Genomic DNA, 19764 nt, shown 5'->3' on the forward strand with positions numbered 1-19764 from the left:
CAAATGGTGATTTGTGAAACTCTTTGTAATCTAATCAGATACCATCCTAGGCTATTGCACTGTGGGATCCATTTTCTTTATCATTTTTTTATACAGAGGGGAAAGTTTTAATATTTCATTGTTAATTGATTGATTTCATACAAATCAGAAATATCTGGGTCATGAGATAAAAGACCTACTTTAAAATCTGCCTCTGAGGCATTTACCTCCCATTTATACTAGTAATATCTATAATTACAGTAGGAATTCTCTTATGGAATCCAGAGAAATACTTTTCTTGGCTCTGTAGTAATGGCCCTTAACTGGTGGCTGATTTCTTAATCCATTCTATTCCAGTCAGCAGTTACAGGTGTAAGCAGAAGAAACAGGATTTTAGATAGTAGCCTGTTAAGAAAAGAGTGTATATAGGATGTGTTATATAGTTTCGATTTATCCCAATTCCCTTTTCTCTGTTTCTAGTGTTTCTCTTAAACATTCTTTGTCCCTTTTGGACTTGGAGCAAAAACTAAAAGAAATCAGAAATCTCGTTGAGCAGCATAAGTCTTCTTCTTGGATTAATAAAGATGGATCCAAACCTTTATTATGCCATTATATGATGCCAGATGAAGAAACTCCATTAGCAGTGCAGGTGCTTAATTCATAACCATTTAACCAAACCAGTTACTCTATACTTTTAAAATTTTACTCTCTTGAAATTTTGATTTCTGAGTCTCTTGAAAGGTAAGTGATTGAAAAGTATATATTTCAATAATTGAAGTAAAACCCCATTAATTTAGAAAACAAACAGCCATTATGAGTGATTTCTAGTAAGAAGCACTTAACAATTTTAGACATTCAGTACATTTTTATTATCAGGTATGTGACAGTAGACACTGTGATGTATTCTGGGGATGTAAAATGAGTAAGACATGTTCATTACACCTGGGGAACTGAAGATACAAATTCAACTGGTGGGCTGCAGCATATTTTTGTATCAGATCAAGTAGCAGAACATAGAGCTGAAGGTCAGGGCAAGATTATAAAGAGCTTTGTATGCCAAGATAAGGAGTCTGAACTCCAATTTGTAGACAAAGAAAGGTAGATGTTAACCAGTCCAATAACACAATCACCTTTGCTTTTTAAAAAAGTTAATGATGAAAGTACAAAAATGGACTGAGGAGGTTATAGTCATCCACTTGAGAAACAAGGTCTAATCCAAAAATTATCAACTATAGTGTTGCTAAACACTGGTGTGTCCTGGGTAGTTGTTACATAAGTTTTTCATTGATTAAGAATAATAAAAATGCCAGATTGCAGGTTATGGCACATTTCCTAAATTAGTAGTTTTTCATTTGTCTGCTGGTTTGCACCCATTCTTTGTAACTAGGAGAGCAGCTCTTACTTGACAACTGGAAAAGCCTTAGAACAGAGAGGCCCTCTATGCCATACCTCAGCAGGAGGCCCTATTAGAACAGAATGCCTTGTTTTCATTGCCTGCAGGATTTCCCATTGCCAGAGACAAAGATGAACCTGTTTGGGTGCTGAGAGATCCTACATTCATGAGTAGGCCAAAAAAAAAGTTGCATCCCATTTAAGGAAACCCTGTAACTTGAAAGATAGAGACTAAACTGATCAAACATGCAGGTGGAACAGAATTAATGAAACAGGAGACAACTTACAAAATAGAATCTCAAGGAGACACAATAAGAGTATTAAGAAATCTTTTTAGGACTCTAAAGTAATTTACAGTTTTCGAAATTCAAAACGGGACCAAAAAGAAAACAAAAGAACAGATGAAGAGAGAAATGATGGACCAGATCTTACTGAACTGAATTAAAACCTGAAATTTAAGATTGAAAGGACACATAGAGTCTCAGACTAGATTGATGAAAAAAGACACACACATATCCTGATAAAATCTCTTACTGATAAAAGAAAAATACATAGGAGGTTGATGGAGAGGATCACTTGAGTCCAGGAGTTCAGGACCAGCCTGGGCAACATAGCAAGATCCTGTCTCTAAAAATTAAAATTAAAAAAATCAGTCAGGTGGGCATAGTGGTGCACGGCTATAGTCCCAGCTATTCAGGAGGCTGAGGAGAGAGGATTTTTTAAGCTCAGGAGTTCGAGTCCGTGGTGTGCTATGGTTGCACCATTGCACTCCAGACTGGGCAACACCGATCTGTCTCTTAAAAAAAAAAATGCTTTGGGAGGCCAACGCAAGAGGATAGCTTGAGGCCAGAAATTCGAGACCAGCCTGAGAAACATAACAAGACCCTACCCCTACAAAAAATATGAAAAATTAGTATGGTGGCCCATGCCTGTAGTCCTGACTACTACTTAGGAAGCTGAGGCAGGAGGACCACTTGAGCCCAGGAGTTTGAGGTTGCCTAAGCTATGATCATGCCACTGCACTCCAGCCTGGATGACAGAGTGAGACCCTTTCTCAAAAAAAAATAATAATAATAATAAAAAAATTAAATTAAAAAAAAAATCCAGACCTCTGCAAACTCAAAACCTATTTCTTCTTTGTTGAGCTATACTAGAAATCTATCCAAGAAGGGTCAGATAAACAGAGCTCTTACTAAGTGTAATTTTACTTTTACTCATGTCTTAAATTCTACTTATTTGTGCACGTAAACTATTACAGGTTTTTATTTTTGGGGGGGAAGGTCTAACTTTTTTATTGTTGTTAGAACATAGATTTTTAGATTTCCTGAACTCTTTATTTATGAATGTGATTAGTTTCATCATAACCCTGTGCTAATGTTTGAAAACCTTAAGTGTGACATTTTAATTCTATAGGCCTGTGGACTTTCTCCTCGAGACATTACCACTATTAAACTTCTCAATGAAACTAGAGACATGTTGGAAAGGTATGTATCTTCCTGTAACAGGAAAAATATGTGTGTATGTTGAATGTACTTGAGACTATTTTTTAGTTTTTCTTGAAAAACATGGTCAGTGTAATATTATATTAAAATTAAATTTTCGACTCTTCCCCAGCCTTTAGAGAAGATTTCCTACTCAAACTGGAGGGAAGCAGGGATTTCTTAGGGTAACTCAGCTACTAACTCTACTATCTGAATTCATCGAGTTCTAGTCTTTTGTTTTTCCTCAGTAGGATTGTCCACTTTTTTCTTATTCAGATTTCCACCCCATCATTTCATGAAGCTCTGGAGAAGGTCATCCGTGATATTTTGCCATATCCAATGAACATGTAATGTTCATCTTACTTGACCTTTCTCTGATATTTGACACTGCCTTTCTTGAAATTCTTTGCTCACGTGACTTTCATGACAGTATAATCTATATTTTTCTCCCACCTCTCAGATCATTTCTTAGAGTTTTCTATCTCTGTCTTTCCTTTAAATATCAGTGTTTCCAACCTGGTGCAGTGGCTCATGCCTGTAATCCCAGCACTTTGGGTGGCCGAGGCGGGTAGATTGCTTGAGCCTAGGAGTTCAAGACCAGCCTGGGTAACATGGCAAAAACCCCATCTTAAACAAAAGAAAAAAAATTAGCCAGGCATGGTGGTGCACACCTGTGGTCCCAGTTACTCGGGAGGCTGAGGTGGAAGGATCACCTGAGCCCTGGAAGGTTGAGGCTATGGTGAGCCATGATTGCACCACTCTACTCCAGCCTGGGCAACAGAGTAAGATCCTGTCTCAAACAAACAAAACAAAACAAAACAAGCCATCAGTGTTTCCCAGGTATTTGTTCTTTCTTCATTGGCAACTGCCTCCCAGGCAATGTTTTATACTCCCATTACTTTACTATGCTAGTAGTTAAAGCCAAATGTATAGCCCTAGTCCTCCACCCTCAGGAGCTTGTCTGGATTGAAATTTCTATATTTCACAGATGGAAATAATTTGTTCATTCACTTAATTCATTTATCTCATTGAATTATTCATCAACTATGTATTGGCTGTCTGTGGTATATTAGGTACTGTTCTAAATGCTAGGTCTTCATGCCTACTGGAATGTGTATGTTAGTGGGAGAGAAAAATAATAAACTAATAAATTTGATGTAATGTCAAGTATGTATAACTTTGTTGATGAAACACAAAGCAGATTAAGGGGTTAGAGAGTGACCAGGGATGCTGTTTGTAATAGGCTGGTCAGAAAAGACCTCTTTGAGGAGATGTCATTTGAGCAGAGACCTGAATATACTGTGGAAGTGAACCTTATAACCCGGAAGAATACAGTTCAAGGCAGAAGAACAGTTGCAGTGATCCTAATGCTTGGCCTGTTCAAGGAATAGCAAGGAGGCCATTGGTTGGCTGGAGCACAGTGAATGAGAAAAGCAATAGGGAAGTGAGACTGGAGAGATAGATGGAAACTCCAGAGTATGTTGAACCTTGTAGTCCATGATAAGAAATTTGTTTTTTATTCTTAATATATGGGAAGCCATTGGAGAATTTTAGGCAGGGCAGTGACATCATCTGTGTTTATAAAAGATCTCATTGCTCTATGGTAAGCTGACTATAAAGAGGTAAGAATAGAAGGAGGGAACCAGTTTCAAGAGTGAAGTAGTCTAATCAAGAGGCAGTTGCAGTTTGAACTGGGTTGGTAGCAGTGGTGGCAATAACAAGTGGCTAAATAATAGATTTATTTTTAAGGTTGAACCAGTAGTACTTGTGGAATTATTTAGTGTGGGTTATGAAAGAGGAGGCAAGGATGACTCCTAGGTATTGGGGCTGAGCATTTGAGGAAATAGGAACTGTCATTTACATTTTGGCAGTGTTAAGCATATCTAAGTGGATATGCCTATTGGCAATTGAATATGCAAGTCTGGAATTCAAGAGTTAGTTTACACATATAACGTTTGGAGTCATCACTTTGTATATGGTATTTAAAGACATGGGAATAAGAACAGATAGAGACTAGAAGACAACTGAGTCATAGAGCACTCCAACATTTAGAGTTGGGGATCGGGGGAAGAGCCAGCAAAGGAGACTGAGCAGGAGCTGCCAGCAAAAGAAAAGAAACACTAAAAGAATGATGTATTTTGGAAGAAAATTGAAGAAATGTTTCAAGGAGACTGTAATTAATTGGGTCTAATGCTCCTGAAAGGCCAACGGAGATAAAGACAGAGAAATAACATTAGACGGAGTTGTTGATTGATCTTGTTGAGAAGTTTCAGAGGAGCAGTGGAGATAAGCTAATTCAAAAGAATTAGAGTTTAGCAGAGACCAAGCACAGACAACTGTTGCAACATTTTGCTTTGAGAGATTCTGAGAAATAGACAGTATTTAAGGGGAATATGGGAGCCAGGAGATTTTGACTGTAACTTTTTTTTATATACACCTTTCTACTAAACTCCATGAGATGAGTAATTTTTGGCTGTTTAGTTCACCAATGTATCTTCAGCTCTTAGAACAGTGCCTTGCATGTAGTAGATGCTCAGTAAGTATTTACTGAATTGATAGAGGGAAAAATGGATGTAGAAAAGCATGGTTAATTTTAAGAACAAAGTACTTTGAATAGGAGAAAGGAATGAGATTCAATACACAGTAAAATAGTTTAGGAGTCAGGTAGGGATGGCTGAGGATAGGTCAGATACATGTAAGTGGGTAGATGAGTGGGACAAGTATGTAGAAGTTCTCTTTGCTTCTATTTTTATGTGTGTGAAATAGGAAGCAAGCTCACCTATTTCTCATTTCTTTCATTGGCCTAAATGAATTCAATTCAATAATAAGATTAAAAATTAACATTTTTGAGTGCTTATGCAGCAAGCACTGTTCTATACTGCTTTATCTATCTTAACTCATTTAAACCTTACAGTAACCCTAGGAGGTAGGTATTATGATGATCTTTTCTTCAGTTTCCATTTCTTCAACTTTCATCCCCTTAATCATTTTTCCTCTTGGAACCTTACCATATTACCTTTAAAAGAACAAAGTTCAGCCCAAATTACCGTGCAACCCAGCAATTCCACTCCTAGGTATCTACCCAAAAGAATGAAAACAACTCTAGACAAAAACTTGTTCAGATTTTTCATAACAGCATTATTCACAATAGCCAAAAAGTGGAAACAATCCAGATTTCTATTAACTAACAAAAGGATAAAATCTGATGTATTCATATAATGGAGCCCTATGTAGCAAAAAAGGGGAGCAAGCCATTGATACGTGCTACAGCATAGAAGAACCTTCAAAACATTATGCTAAGTGAAAGAAGCCAGACACAAAAGACCACATATGTATGACCGTTTCTATGAAATGTCCAGAAAACTGTATAGACCAAAAGTAGATAAAGGGTTACCTGGGGCTAAGAGTGAGATGAGAATTGGCTGGAAATGGGCCTAGTGGGTGACGAAAATGTTCTAAAATTGGATTGTAGCGATAGTTGCACAACTATGCAAATTTACTCAAAATCATTGACTTGTGCATTTAAAATGGGTGAATTTTATGCCCTCTAAGTCCTACTTCAATAAAGCCATTAAAATGCTTTTAAAAAGAGAGACAACTAAGGAGAAAAGGTAGATAGAAAGATACGCACATACACATGCACACTCTAGTCAAGAAATTTGAACGTAACTAGATATTTTCTAGCTTTTGTAGCATCTTTATATATTATTCTTTATATTAAAGAGTTTTGTGAGGAACTAAGAGAGTATAATTAAGATCAAAAAACCCTGGTCTCATATTTGAGCTCCCCGATTTACTAATCACATGCCTTTAGTCAAGTTTCTTCATCCCTCAAGTATCAGTTCCTCATCTGTACACAGTAATATTTTCTGTCTCACTGAAATGTCATGCTAGAGGATGTAAAGCCAACCAATCTATGACTATAAGGAAATTTAAGAGTTTCCTCAAAATTAGTAGTACTAGTATTGATATTTTTTTAAAAATTCATTGTACAAAGTGCTGACTAGTATAAAAAATCTGAAGTGGATGAATATTCTCATTATGTTGTGCTAAATAAGCTCATTTTTTAATACTTACTTTTTAAAGATTGACTCCTTGATATATTTTTACAGTATTAGATTATGACTAGAAATGTTGGTGGCTTTCAAAGGTAACCACATTATTACTGAATTTGTTTTCTCTTCCATTCAGAATCTAAAAAGTAACTTATACTTCTTACTTTATATAGCCCAGATTTTAGTACAGTTTTGAATACCTGTTTAAACCGAGGTTTTAGTAGACTTCTAGACAATATGGCTGAGTTCTTTCGACCTACTGAACAGGACCTGCAACATGGTAACTCTATGAATAGGTAAGATGACATATAAAAATGTTATACTAATGAATGCTCTAAAAAATGGTGCTTTGCTTGTCTTTTTGTTCCAGGTAACAACAACAAACCTAGTAAATTTGAGTGCCTCATTTTTTAACAAATTAAACTCTGTTAAACCAATAACTTCTTCACTAGCAGAAGCTCCTTCTTGGTTTCAGTATTAAAACTTGCAGTCTTCCAAAAACTTTGCCACTATATTGAAGTACTTTAGTTGTGATTACCTTTCTGTAAGTTGAATTCCAATTATTGTTTTTTTTTTAACTCTTTAGAATACAAAACTCACAATGTATTTTAATTTTAATGGATTCTCTAATGTTATTCCATTACTGCAGGCCATTTTGGTCTGCATAATTCAATATTTTGGTCCTTATAATACCCGGGCATTGTTGGTATAGATTCTCATTTGATGAATTAGCTCCTTATAGTTCTACAAATACTTAAATGTATTCATTCCAGTCCTTATTATAGAATTAAGAACACTTATTAGTGCAATTGTTAGTGATTTTGATCATAACTATTACTAAATCATGGGCTTATGTATGCCATAAGGTATCTTACGGTTTTCTATATCTTTATTATCCCAACACGAATATCTTTGGTCTCATATTAGAATTTATACTCTTTAAGGATTTCTATTTTGCAGTTTTTTATATCAAACTCAGAAAATAATGGGTACTAAATTAATGTTGACTGAATGTAAACTCATTCATTAAAATTTGAGACACATCTTTTGAAGTAGCTTTAAATTTTTTTTTTTAATTGGGGACACAGTAATTGATAGGCAATATGTATGTGCAATATCCAATTTAATTCTTAAATACATAGGGCCAGAAGTTACTTACCAGATTCTCTGAGACCCTTCTTTATTGTAGAGAAAAGATTAATTTGACCTTGACATTAAGCACTTGGAATGCTTACAGCCATAAAGTTATTTTCTGAAATAATTTAAATATCAACATAAAATCTTTAAAAAAATTTTTAAGTTATACAAAAATAAATTTCAGCTCAAGTCCAATCCTATATACTGTATAAATCAAGGTGCTCCAATTAGTAAAATTTCACTATAATCTGTATATAGCAAGATATTCGTTATTTTGCAAGTGGTGATACATAATTGTAATGGTTATTTTAACATAAACAAATACTTGATTTTGTACACTGAAGAATTGTAAAAATTATACTACAGCCACATCAGCCATGATAGTGTTTCTTTTCTGCACTATAGTAATCATTATCTGCACTTTCATACACAACCTACATGTGCTACCTTGAATTGGAGTTTTATTCCTCAGTTACATTTTAAGCCTCCTCTCAAAAGTCAAAGACTATCTTGTGCCCTTTCATGTCTCTTTACTCATACAAGGCACTCAGTAGATATTTTCTATATAAGTTTTTCTATTTCATTTCAATAACCAACTTCATGCTCCATGATTGAACACTAGAAACATTTCCATCAAGCCTATTGTCATCATTGTTTAATATGTTGTGAAAGTCTAGCCATCATAGTAAGTCAAGAAAAAACAAATGGCTAAGGCCTGTGATCCCAGCACCTTGGGAGGCTGAGGCGGGTGGATTGTGCGAGCCCAGGAGTTCAAGACCAGCCTGGGAAACATAGGGAGCGACCCTATCTCTACAAAAAATACAAAAATTAGCTGGGCATGTGGCACATGCCTGTAGTCCCACCTAAGTGGAAGGCTGAGGTGAGAGAATCACCTGAGCCCGGGAAGTCAAGGCTGCAATGAGCTGTGATTGTGATACTGCACTTCAGCCTGGCCAAGGGAGTGAGACCCCCCTGCCCCCCCAAAAAAAGACAGAAGTAAGGTTTTTAACTATTGGCAAAGACACAAAGTATATTATTTATGTGTATTATAATTAATAAGCCAGACCTCTGAAGAGAATCAACTGAAAAATGAGGTAAACTAATAAAGGCTTTAATTTTTATATATATATATGTAAAATATATATGCAACATATATGTATTAATGTATTATATGTATTACATATTCATGTAATATAATGTATAATGGATATTTAAAAGTCAAAAGTGCAAATGAAATCCAGAAGTATATTACAATAGTAATAGCAGCTAATACTTTTTCCATGTGCTAGTTTGATGATAGGTATTTTTCAGAATGTATCTCATTGAATTCTTAAAATAATCCTAGGAAATATGTACTAGTATTCTTCATTTTCCAGGTAAGGAGACTAAGACTCAGAAAAATTAAATAACTTCAGGTCAAGTGGTAAAGCCAGGTGTTCAATAATGTCTATCTGAGATAGAAATTTTTCTCCAAATTTTTAATTATTCTCCAACACTATGATTAATTAAGGTTTAAGAATGTAAGGAGGGTTAAAACTAGAAAAGCTATTTTGGTAATCCATAACATTAGTAAGCTAATAAGATAAAAAACATTATCTTCAGTGTTGCTGAAAAGACATTCAATAAAACAACATTTATTATGGATAAAACCTCTTACTAGAAATAAAAACTACATTTTTATATAATAAAATAATATTTGAGTCAGGTGTGATAGCTCACATCTGTAATCCCGATGCTTTTGGAGGCCAAGGCAGGAAGATTGCTTGAGGCTAGGAGTTCAAGACCAGCCTGGGGAATATAGCAAGACTCCCATCTCTACAAAAATTTTAAAAACTACCAAGAGGATTGCTTGAGCCCCAGAGTTCAAGGCCGCAGTGAGCTATGATCATGCCACTGTACTCCAGTCTGAGTGACAGAACAAGACCCTGTCTCTTAAAAAAAAATAATAAATAAATAAAGAGTATTTGAAATCAAAAGCAAATATACTTAATAGTAAAACTAGAATGATTTCCATTAAGTTCAAAAACAGTATAAAGATGGTCACTATTGACAGATTATTCAGCATCATTCTATTATTCTATCTAATGGAGTAAGGCTAGGAGAAGACCAATTTTGAGATCCAATTCAGCATCATTCTATTATTCTATCTAATGGAGTAAGGCTAGGAGAAGACCAATTTTGAGATCCAATTAAGGAAAGCTGTTGATTTTTTTCTATACTTATATCTTGAAAATAGGTAACTTTTACTGTTGGATAGCGAAAAAAGAAGGAAAATAGACAATTTACTGAGTGTTCTTACCATTTTAATAAACTGTTAGTTGACTGTTGGTTTTCTAAGTTAAACTCATGCTATCTTTAAAAATGATATCAATTTTGAAAAGGGAGAAGAAAAAGCTATTGTTATATGAAGGTGTCAGACTTTATACTTAGAAACCCAAGAGAAGCAACTAAAAAGTGTAAAATTAGCCTTCCAAAATTAATCTAAAATATAATCAAAATATTATCAAAATTCTATTGGAGATTGGAGGATGGTTGATTTTTTTCATCTTAAACCTGACAAATGATAATAAAGGTAATCTGGAGGAATAATGGAGTGAGAATGTTTAAGCAGTTATTGGAAAAGAAGAGCAATGAATATGCTTTTCCTGTATAATATATAATATAAGGTATAATTATTAATGTTACTCATAAAATAATAGGTAAGTCAGTGAAATAGAATGTAAAACCCAGAAGTAGCCTTAAAAAATGTAGGATGTTAGTAATGATTGTGGGCAAAATGTATGTTGGTAAGACAAATAACAATTAGTCATTTTACAATGACTAATAAAATTCAGGAGGTTTAAGCATTTAAATATACTAAGTAAAAACAAATATACTGATTGAAAACAGGTGACTCTTTATGTGACCTCAAGATGGAGAAGGTATTTCTAAGAATGAAAGTAAAGAACTTTATATAAAAGAAGGCTAGGTTTGACTGTATAATTTTTAAAACTTAAAGATCAAACAAGCTTTTATAAGCTTTTCATCAATATTAAATGCAAATAATATATAGAAGGAAATGTTTGCTCTCTCTATATATATATCATACATGAGTGTAATGACATTATATACAGAACTTTTGCACATCAATTAAGGAAGCAAACACCTAAGGAAAGAAAAATTTTCTTTCTTAGAAAATGTGCATTAAAGACACAGATAATTCACAAAAGAGCAGATGGAAATGGCCAGTTTGTTAATCTAAGATTTATTGAACACGTGCTATGAATCAGGCACTGTAGTAGGTTTCTGTTCCCATGGATCTTACAATCTAGTTGGGGAAATAGTAAATATAATTGTATAAACTATGAGAAGTGTTATAAAGGAGAAGAACACTGACCATATAATAGAAAAATTTAAACAAAAGTGGACAGTCAAGCAGTTTTCCTGAGGAAATAATTTGAACTGAAAACTAAGATTGGAAGCTATTAAATATGACCCTAGACTGCAGTGGGACAGTTGACATTCTGGGTAGAAGCCACAGGGCAAAGGTTTTGAAGCCACCTAAGTACATTTTAAGACTTATAAAGAGGCTGGCATGGTAGCTGAACACATAGAACAAGAGTGGTGTCAGACAAAGCTGGAGAATGCAGCACATACAGGTATGGCTGTCATCTGAGAACACTGGAAGGCTGCTGGAGAGTTTTGAGGAGGAGAGTGATGTAGTGGAATTTACATTGTATGATTTCTTTGACTGGTTGGTGGGAAAGGAATTGGGGAAACAGGGACTGGGGCAGGACACAGCAATGGATGAATGAAGACTTATTAATCAATTCAACAAGTATGTATTGGATGTCCGCTGTACACAAGACCCTTTACTATGTGCTGGGACAATACAGTGCATAAGATAGACATGGTATGTAACCTCATGGAGCTTGCATGATAGTGAAGGGGAGACAGCAATCAAGTAATCAAAATCATGATAGATTTTGAAAAATGCCGCAACGGTACATATTGAAAAAAAATAATGCCTGCTTCCCTCAAGAATACATAAATCTTCCCACTTTCTTTATTCTTTTTTAAGCATTGCCTCAAATCTCAGCATAGCACACTGGTTGTACACCCTAGCTTCAGCACTTGCATGATATTTAAAAGGAAATTTCTAGTGCAGCCCTAGGTTGAAATGTATGAGATGTCATATTTAATATAATAAGACTAAATCTACAAGCCCAACACAAAAATGAGTCTTGTTGTTTAAGTCATTACATCACATACATACAGTGATACATACATGTATTCATTTATGCATCCAACAAATGTTTATTGTGCTCCAGCAACTTAAAAAGTTATTGCTGTAGTCCAGGCAAGAGATAATGGCTCAGCTTGGAATCTGTTGGGCAATGGGGAGAATTCTTGGCACTTCTTTATTTGAATATAGGCAAGGGAAAGAAGTGCCAAGGATTTTCAAAAGATTTTAAGATTATTAAAAGATTTCTTTTGAGAAATCTTTAGAATATCCGATTGGATATAGGCAAGAGAAAGAAGTGCCAGGGATAATGCCCATATTTGCTGCTTCTAGAGCCTGATAGATAATGGTGTGGTTCACTGGAGTAGTGGGGAAATACCCAACATTGTTAGTAATTAAGAGAAATGCAGATTTAACCTGTAAGATACCACTTTCACCTATCAGATGTGGAAAGATTAAAGAAAAGGATAATGTCGGATGTTGAAAGAAGGCATAATGGAGCAGATACAGTCATACCCTTTGACCCAGTGATTTCGTGTTTATACAAAAACTTACTTAGATTAAGAAAATTTAGGCAAAAACCGAAATGCCCAACTCTAGGGAGCTCATGATATAAATTGTCACAGCTAGAGGACAGATTACTGTATAGTCATTAAAAATCAGACAAACACTTTAGAACTTTTAATAAGATGGAAAATACTCATAACAATAAAAATGCAAAAACAGTATGCTTAGGAGGTTAGAGGTTTTTGGTAGACACAAAAAAAACAAAGATATGTGTAAAAAAACGCCAGAAGAAATTGGTCATGATGTCAATTAGAGTTGTTATTTCTAAGCGATAGAATTGTGGGGTTTTTTCCTTTTTAATAGATTTCCAAAAATATTCTTCAATGGCTATGTATTACTTTTATAATTAAGATGTTAAAGTCCTGTGAGGTCATTTCAGAAAATAATCATTACTGTGATGATTTTTCAGTCTTTCCAGTGTCAGCCTGCCTTTAGCTAAGATAATTCCAATAGTAAACGGACAGATCCATTCAGTTTGCAGTGAAACACCTAGTCATTTTGTTCAGGTAAGAAGAAAGCTTGGGAGTGTTATTAAAAGCAAATTATATTCGTGGTGGTGGTCATGTTTGTCTAACATAAAGTTACATTCTCTGCTGAGAGATTTTTTCACAAAATCACAGAACTTGGAACTACATGTAGAGTGTGGTAGAGTGTCCCATGAGAGTAATAATGGACCATAGCAAATGTGTAAGTTTGGAGTACCTTTCTCCGTGTTGTAGTCCAACACTGTGGGACTACATTTTAGTCCGGGTATATTATAGTGGTCAGTTGAATTTATATAGCATGAATGTTTTACATTAAGCTGTGCTAGTAAGAAGATTGAGCCTTGATGCAGATCAAGGATCCTGTTCTACACATTTTGAGGAAAACTAAAAAAATTTGTGGAGAAGTAAAGCATTTTAGCGATTAATAAAATGTAACTGTTAATAGTGCATCAATAATATGCTCACTAAAAGCCGCATAAACAGTGGGTCATTTAAATGTTTTATCAGACTACCTATAAGTCCATCTTACTTCTTCGTTTCCATTTGGAATGCATGGAGTAATTCAGTAATTCATTGAGTAATTCAGTAATTCATTGAGTAAGACAAATATTATAAACAAAATAACTTTGAATTTCTGAGTCATGTGCAAACTTGGAAACTGTGTTATAAGTTAAAAAATTGTTTGCAATAGCAATTGCAAACTGCTTCAATAATGTACAATGAGAAGAGACCCTATGGCCTAAGCATAAATCTGACATCTTCTTAGTGTAACTTGTCTCAGACAATTTAGTGTATCCTCTCTGTAGTCTTTTTACTCTTGGGAATGTGGAGAGCACTGAGACTAAGAGTTCATTTCCTCCTTTCACTGTGGTGTCATCTTCATATGCACATTTTCCCTCACTGGACTCTTCAGTCTTCTGTCCGCTTTCTCACCCATAAGAGCTGGGCACTCATATTGCAGAAGAAATAGTGAATAAGGCTGATCTCATTTTACTGAATTTTAAGCTTCACATCTATATCAATGTGAGAAAAAGGTCATAACTTGGGGCATTTAAACCTTACCTTTACCTTTGTCCTCTTCTGTAGAAGTCCCTGGCTTGGCCAGTAGGCTGTTCATTTTGACAGATGAGTGGAAATTACAACCAAGCATAAAGCATCATCAGCCTTAATGCTTAAATAATTTTATGCACTACACTTTAATTAAAATCGATATAATTGATAATAAAAACAAATGTTTCAGTATAGTAAAAACGCCATTGATACTAATGCTTAGTAAAGTTTTTTAGTGTAACTGGCTGTATATTAAATGTATATACTAGAGCATTGATTGACAAGGCTATTACAATTATAGTTTAATTTTTTTAAATATAATTTCTATGAGTTAAAATACCAAGTGGTCTTCTTAATAAATTGTCATATGCTTTACTATTTCCACTTATCTTTTTGTAAAGCCTTTGCCTTGATTAGAATGTTAATTTACATAAAATTAGTCCTTTCGAATTACTGCTACTACTTCAACTACAATGGTGTGTAGGAGAGCCTGTTGTGGGAATGCTGTAGAACAGGGGTTTGGCAAACTGTACAGGGCCAGATAGTACATACTTTAGGCTTAATGCAACATACATTCTCTACAGAAACTATTCAACTCTGCTCTGGCAGTGTGAAAGCAGTCAGAAACGTACATGAACAAAAGAATATGGCTGTTTCAACAAAACTTTATATACAGAAACAGGCAGCAGTGGATTTGGCCTGCAGGCCATACTTTGCTGACCCCTTTGGTAGAAGATACTAGGATGGTAGTTGGTAAAGGTAGGAAATGGGAGAATCAGAAAACAATTGAGAAAGGTGGTTTTTCAAATTATTTTCAAATAGCTTTCAAATAACATAAGCAGGAGATAAATTATTTCAGATTGCTTTCAGATAACATAAGGAAAGAGCTTTTATAGTGTGAACCAACCCTATGATACATAATTTTTATCTCAGACTACTGAAAACATCCTGGAAGCTGCATCAGGATACAGTATTTGAACAGATTGAAGTCTTTATTATAAAGCTGATATAAGCCAGCTATGACCTATTAGCCAAATCCAGCCAAGCACCAGCTTTTGTAAGTTTTACTGGGTGACAGCATGCCCATTGGTTTATGTGTTGTTTCTGGCTGCTTTTGCACTACAATGGTAGTGTTTCTCAGATTTGTCCATATACCTCACATACATATGTACATACATATACCACAGTCCTCCAGTGTTTAAATCATTTTTAGTGTATAAATTAAAAATAAGATCCTTAAGATTAGAGCTTTTTCGCCAGGCACGGTGGCTCACGCCTGTTCCCCAGCACTTTGGGAGGCCGAGGCGGGTGGATCACGAGGTCAGGAGATCGAGACCATCCTGGCTAACACGGTGAAACCCCATCTCTACTAAAAATACAAAAAAAAATTAGCCGGGCGAGGTGGCGGGCGCCTGTAGTCCCAGCTACTCGGGAGGCTGAGGCAGGAGAATGGCGTGAACCCTGGGGGGCAGAGCCTGCAGTGAGCCGAAATCATGCCACTGCACTCCAGCCTGGGCGACAGCAAGACTCCATCTCAAAAAAAAACAAAAACAAAACAAAACAAAAAAAAAAGCTTTTTCGTAACTCAAAACCAAAGCACTTTTATTATCAATTAGAATCTAAATTACAAAAAAACAGATTGTTCTATAATATGGCTGATGGCTACTATTAATAATTTGTTGTGCCAAAGTGAATGTGGACCTGTCTGCTACTGTTCATGCTGTTGAGCATTCAGCCTGCATTTTCTAAAGCTGACTTGCTAGTATTTTTTTTTATCTACTGTGACTATTCTGAAAGCTTCATTTGTATCATGTGTTTTACTTGATTTGGCCTTCATTTGAAAGATTTTCTGCCTCTGTTCTTTTCTCATTAGCACAAGACAGTTAAAGTAATGTTACTTAAACCCAATAAGAACATAAATATAAACAAATGCCCTAAAATCAGGAACAATAGTAGGTTATATGTTTTGTCTTCTCAATAATCAAGAGCATGTTTGAGTTTTCTTTACATTTTCATAGAAATCAAAACACAAAATTTCCCCTCAAATTCTTGGGCCCCTAAAAGCATGTCTGTAAATTCTGGTTTGAGAAACATTGATCTAAACCTATGTTTCATTGAACACCTAGACTGAATACTTGAAACTAAATAACATCAAATTCTCTGATGAGATAATTTAACCATGAATTGATTGACATTAGGACATGTCTAAACCTCACTTGGATTTTCCGATACTTAAGAAACAGAGATCACTAGGGACAGGTTTACTTCCCATTTCTTTGACACTCTCAGAGGCTCTCAACCTTTTCTGTCATGGACCCTTTCACAGGCTGGTGAAGCCTATGGACCCCTTCTCAGAACAATATTTGTAAGTGCATACAATAAAATACATAATATTATAAAGGAAACCAATCATATATAGTTTTCAAAATTTCTTTTAAAATTCAGTTTATGATATAGCAGTATTACATCTTTATTCATGCATTAAATACCAAGATATAATGAGAGTTCTGATAACTTCCACAACTGTCATATGACATGAAAATGCCTATGATTTCTATTGAAGACAAAGTCATACAACCTGCTAATATCATCACAGTTTGTTGCCTACATTCATAATTGAAAGAGATACCAGATTTTGGTTAGAAGTTAAAGAAAATGAAGATGTAATTTTTTTCTTATCTTTACATTCGCAAATCCCTTGGGGTGTTAAGAACCCTTACACTATAGTGTATATGTGTGGTTCATGTATGTGTGTACATGTAAAATATGCACTTACTACATATATTCATACCGTATGTTAGATCTTCTAGAAAGTAATAACCCTTAACCATGTTACGTCAGCTTCCAGCAAAAGTACCTTTACTCCTGTAATTATTTATTCAACAGATACTTATCTAGCACTTGACATACACAAAAATTCATTTGAAGACTATTTGGGGTTTTTGTCCCTCAAAGTCACACGTGAACATTTACAATACCATCATCCCTTATATAAGAACCTAAATAATAACTATCTCCTAGAATTTATTACAAGAAAAACTACTCATTTTCTTAAATGGTTTGCCTCTTGGCCTTTACCACAAAACTTAAAGCTGAATTCATCGCTTGATTACAGAAATTAATTCAAATTATCTATACGTTTTGCAAACTATAATGTTATATTATCATCTTTGCTAGGATCTGTTGACAATGGAGCAAGTGAAAGACTTTGCTGCTAATGTGTACGAAGCTTTTAGTACCCCTCAGCAACTGGAGAAATGATTTTTCCTTCAAGAAAAACTACAGTGGGATTCATTTACTTTTTAAAATACACTGGGTAAATCACCTATACTTGGAGTAACAGTTATCAAAATGCCTGATAAAATATATTCTTAATAATTAAGTCTTCATTTCATAATGAAATCAATTTATTTGGCATCTTAATATATTTTTTTAGATTCATCAACAGACCAGTTTTTGTGGGCATATATATGTACACGTGCAAATATCAGAATTGTTAATAATTTGTTACACATGGACATTTGTTCCAAACTGACTAAAAATCAATATAGATATTTTATATACATATATATATAAATATGAAATTCAGTGTACTTTACCATATTAATACTGAGGAAAAATCTGTTGGAGACATAGGTCTAGCATGTGTGAAGTTTGGAAAAATAAGCTATTTAATTATAATGTTCCCTAGACTGCTGTAAACAGAAGTGAATCAGACTTTCCTCCAGCTACCCTTCAAAATAATAAATTATTTGTCTCAAATATACCTTGATGGGGGACTTTTTTATTCTTATGGAAATAGTGAATTTCAACAACTATGGTGAACTATTGTTCCTTTGCTATTTCTTCACTATATTTTTTAAGGTTTTATTAAAAAGCCTTAGAAAGTTACATATTGATTTAGAGGCTAAAATTGTGTTAATGCTGTTTACTCACCTAATTACATAGTTTTAATCATTTGTATGTACATAATTTTAAAAACTTACTTTGTATTGATTTTGAATACAGTTAAAATCTTATTGCAATAAACTATTTTAGTAAAATATTATTTTGTTGAGTTAATATTTTTCAGCTATTAATTTACTTATCCCATAACATTTTTGTTATTATTTCGGAAGAGAGAGCATGCTAGTTTAAGTTTCATTTTAATTGGTTGTGTACTTGGTGCTTTTCTGTTGTTGTTAACTTGTTCATTTAGTAAAAAGCAAATAGCTTTACTTTCTGGAAAAGAAATAATTCATTATCTCTAGTAATACATCTGTAATTCTTCATTTAGAAGGGTAATTAGGGCAAAAGTAAATAAATCATTATATATCATTAGTATGTTGACATATATTTTCAGTAACATTGTTTTATGTTCCTCCAACGTAATATGTAGCTGAACAGTAGAAGGTAGAAAATAAATTATGACATCTCTTCTAAGGCCTGTCTAGGCCTGGAGCTGACTGCTAGGGAGTTTGTGTCTAGAATGTTTTTAAAAATAGGTAGTGGAGCCATAGCCCTCACCATAGACACCTCTGAGCCCACTGGCATTGTCTCTGAGCAGAAGATGGCTGTGCCACTCACATATGCTAATCTTGGCAAATCTGCCAAGCATGTCTTCACCAAGGGATATGGATTTGGCTTAATAAAACCTGATTTGAAAACAAAATCTGAGAATGGATTGGAATTCACAAGCTCAGGCTCAGCCAACACGGAGACCACCAAAGTGACAGGCAGTCTGGAAACCAAGTACACATAGACCGAATATGGCCTGACATTTGCAAAGAAATGGAACACTGACAACACACTAGGCGCTGAGATTACTATGGAAGATCAGTTAGCATGCGGACTGAAGCTGACCATTCATCCTTCTCCCCTAACACTGGGGGAAAAATGCTAAAATCAAGACAGGATACAAGCGGGAGCACATTAACCTGGGCTGTGACGTGGATTTGGACATTGCTGGGCCTTCAGTCCGAGGCGCTCTAAGTGCTGGGTTATGAGGATTGGCTGTGACCAGCTACCAGGAGAATTTTGAGACCACAAAGTCCTGAGTGACCCAGAGCAGCTTTGCGGTTGGCCACAAGACTGATGAATTCCAGCTTCACACTAATGTGAATGACGGGACAGAGTTTGGCAGCTCTAATTACCAGGTGAGCAAGAAGTTGGAGACTGCTGTCAATCTCGCTGGGACAGCAGGAAACAGTAACACTCGCTTCAGAATAGCAGCCAAGTATCAGATCGACCCTAAAGCCCACTTCTCCACTGAAGTGAACAACTCCAGGCTGATATGTTTAGGATACACTTAAACCCTAAAGCCAGGTTTCATACTGACACTGTCAGCTCTCCTGGGTGGCAAGAACGTCTATGCTGGTGGCCACAAGCTTGGTCTAGGACTGGAATTTCAAGCATAA

The 19764-nt window shown here is 35.0% G+C and overlaps 1 protein-coding gene and 1 pseudogene across 2 annotated transcripts in view; both read left to right on the plus strand.

The window, feature by feature from the left end:
• Window positions 1-18416, plus strand: part of PEX3 (peroxisomal biogenesis factor 3) — a 39103-nt gene extending 20687 nt beyond the window's left edge. The window contains exons 8-12 of one of the 2 annotated variants that reach the window (XM_003255808.4): window positions 460-628; window positions 2785-2855; window positions 7081-7203; window positions 13243-13339; window positions 17546-18416. In XM_003255808.4, the coding sequence (XP_003255856.1) occupies window positions 460-628; window positions 2785-2855; window positions 7081-7203; window positions 13243-13339; window positions 17546-17629 (544 nt within the window). In that variant the 3' untranslated portion in view covers window positions 17630-18416. The remainder of the gene's footprint in view (window positions 1-459; window positions 629-2784; window positions 2856-7080; window positions 7204-13242; window positions 13340-17545) is intronic. The other variant, XM_030809781.1, reaches the window with a different exon arrangement.
• Window positions 18417-18836: 420 nt separating this feature from the next.
• LOC100582532 lies at window positions 18837-19764 on the plus strand (annotated as a pseudogene).

The sequence above is a fragment of the Nomascus leucogenys genome, chromosome 3, assembly GCF_006542625.1.
Source record: "Nomascus leucogenys isolate Asia chromosome 3, Asia_NLE_v1, whole genome shotgun sequence".
Classification (NCBI taxonomy): Eukaryota; Metazoa; Chordata; class Mammalia; order Primates; family Hylobatidae; genus Nomascus; species Nomascus leucogenys.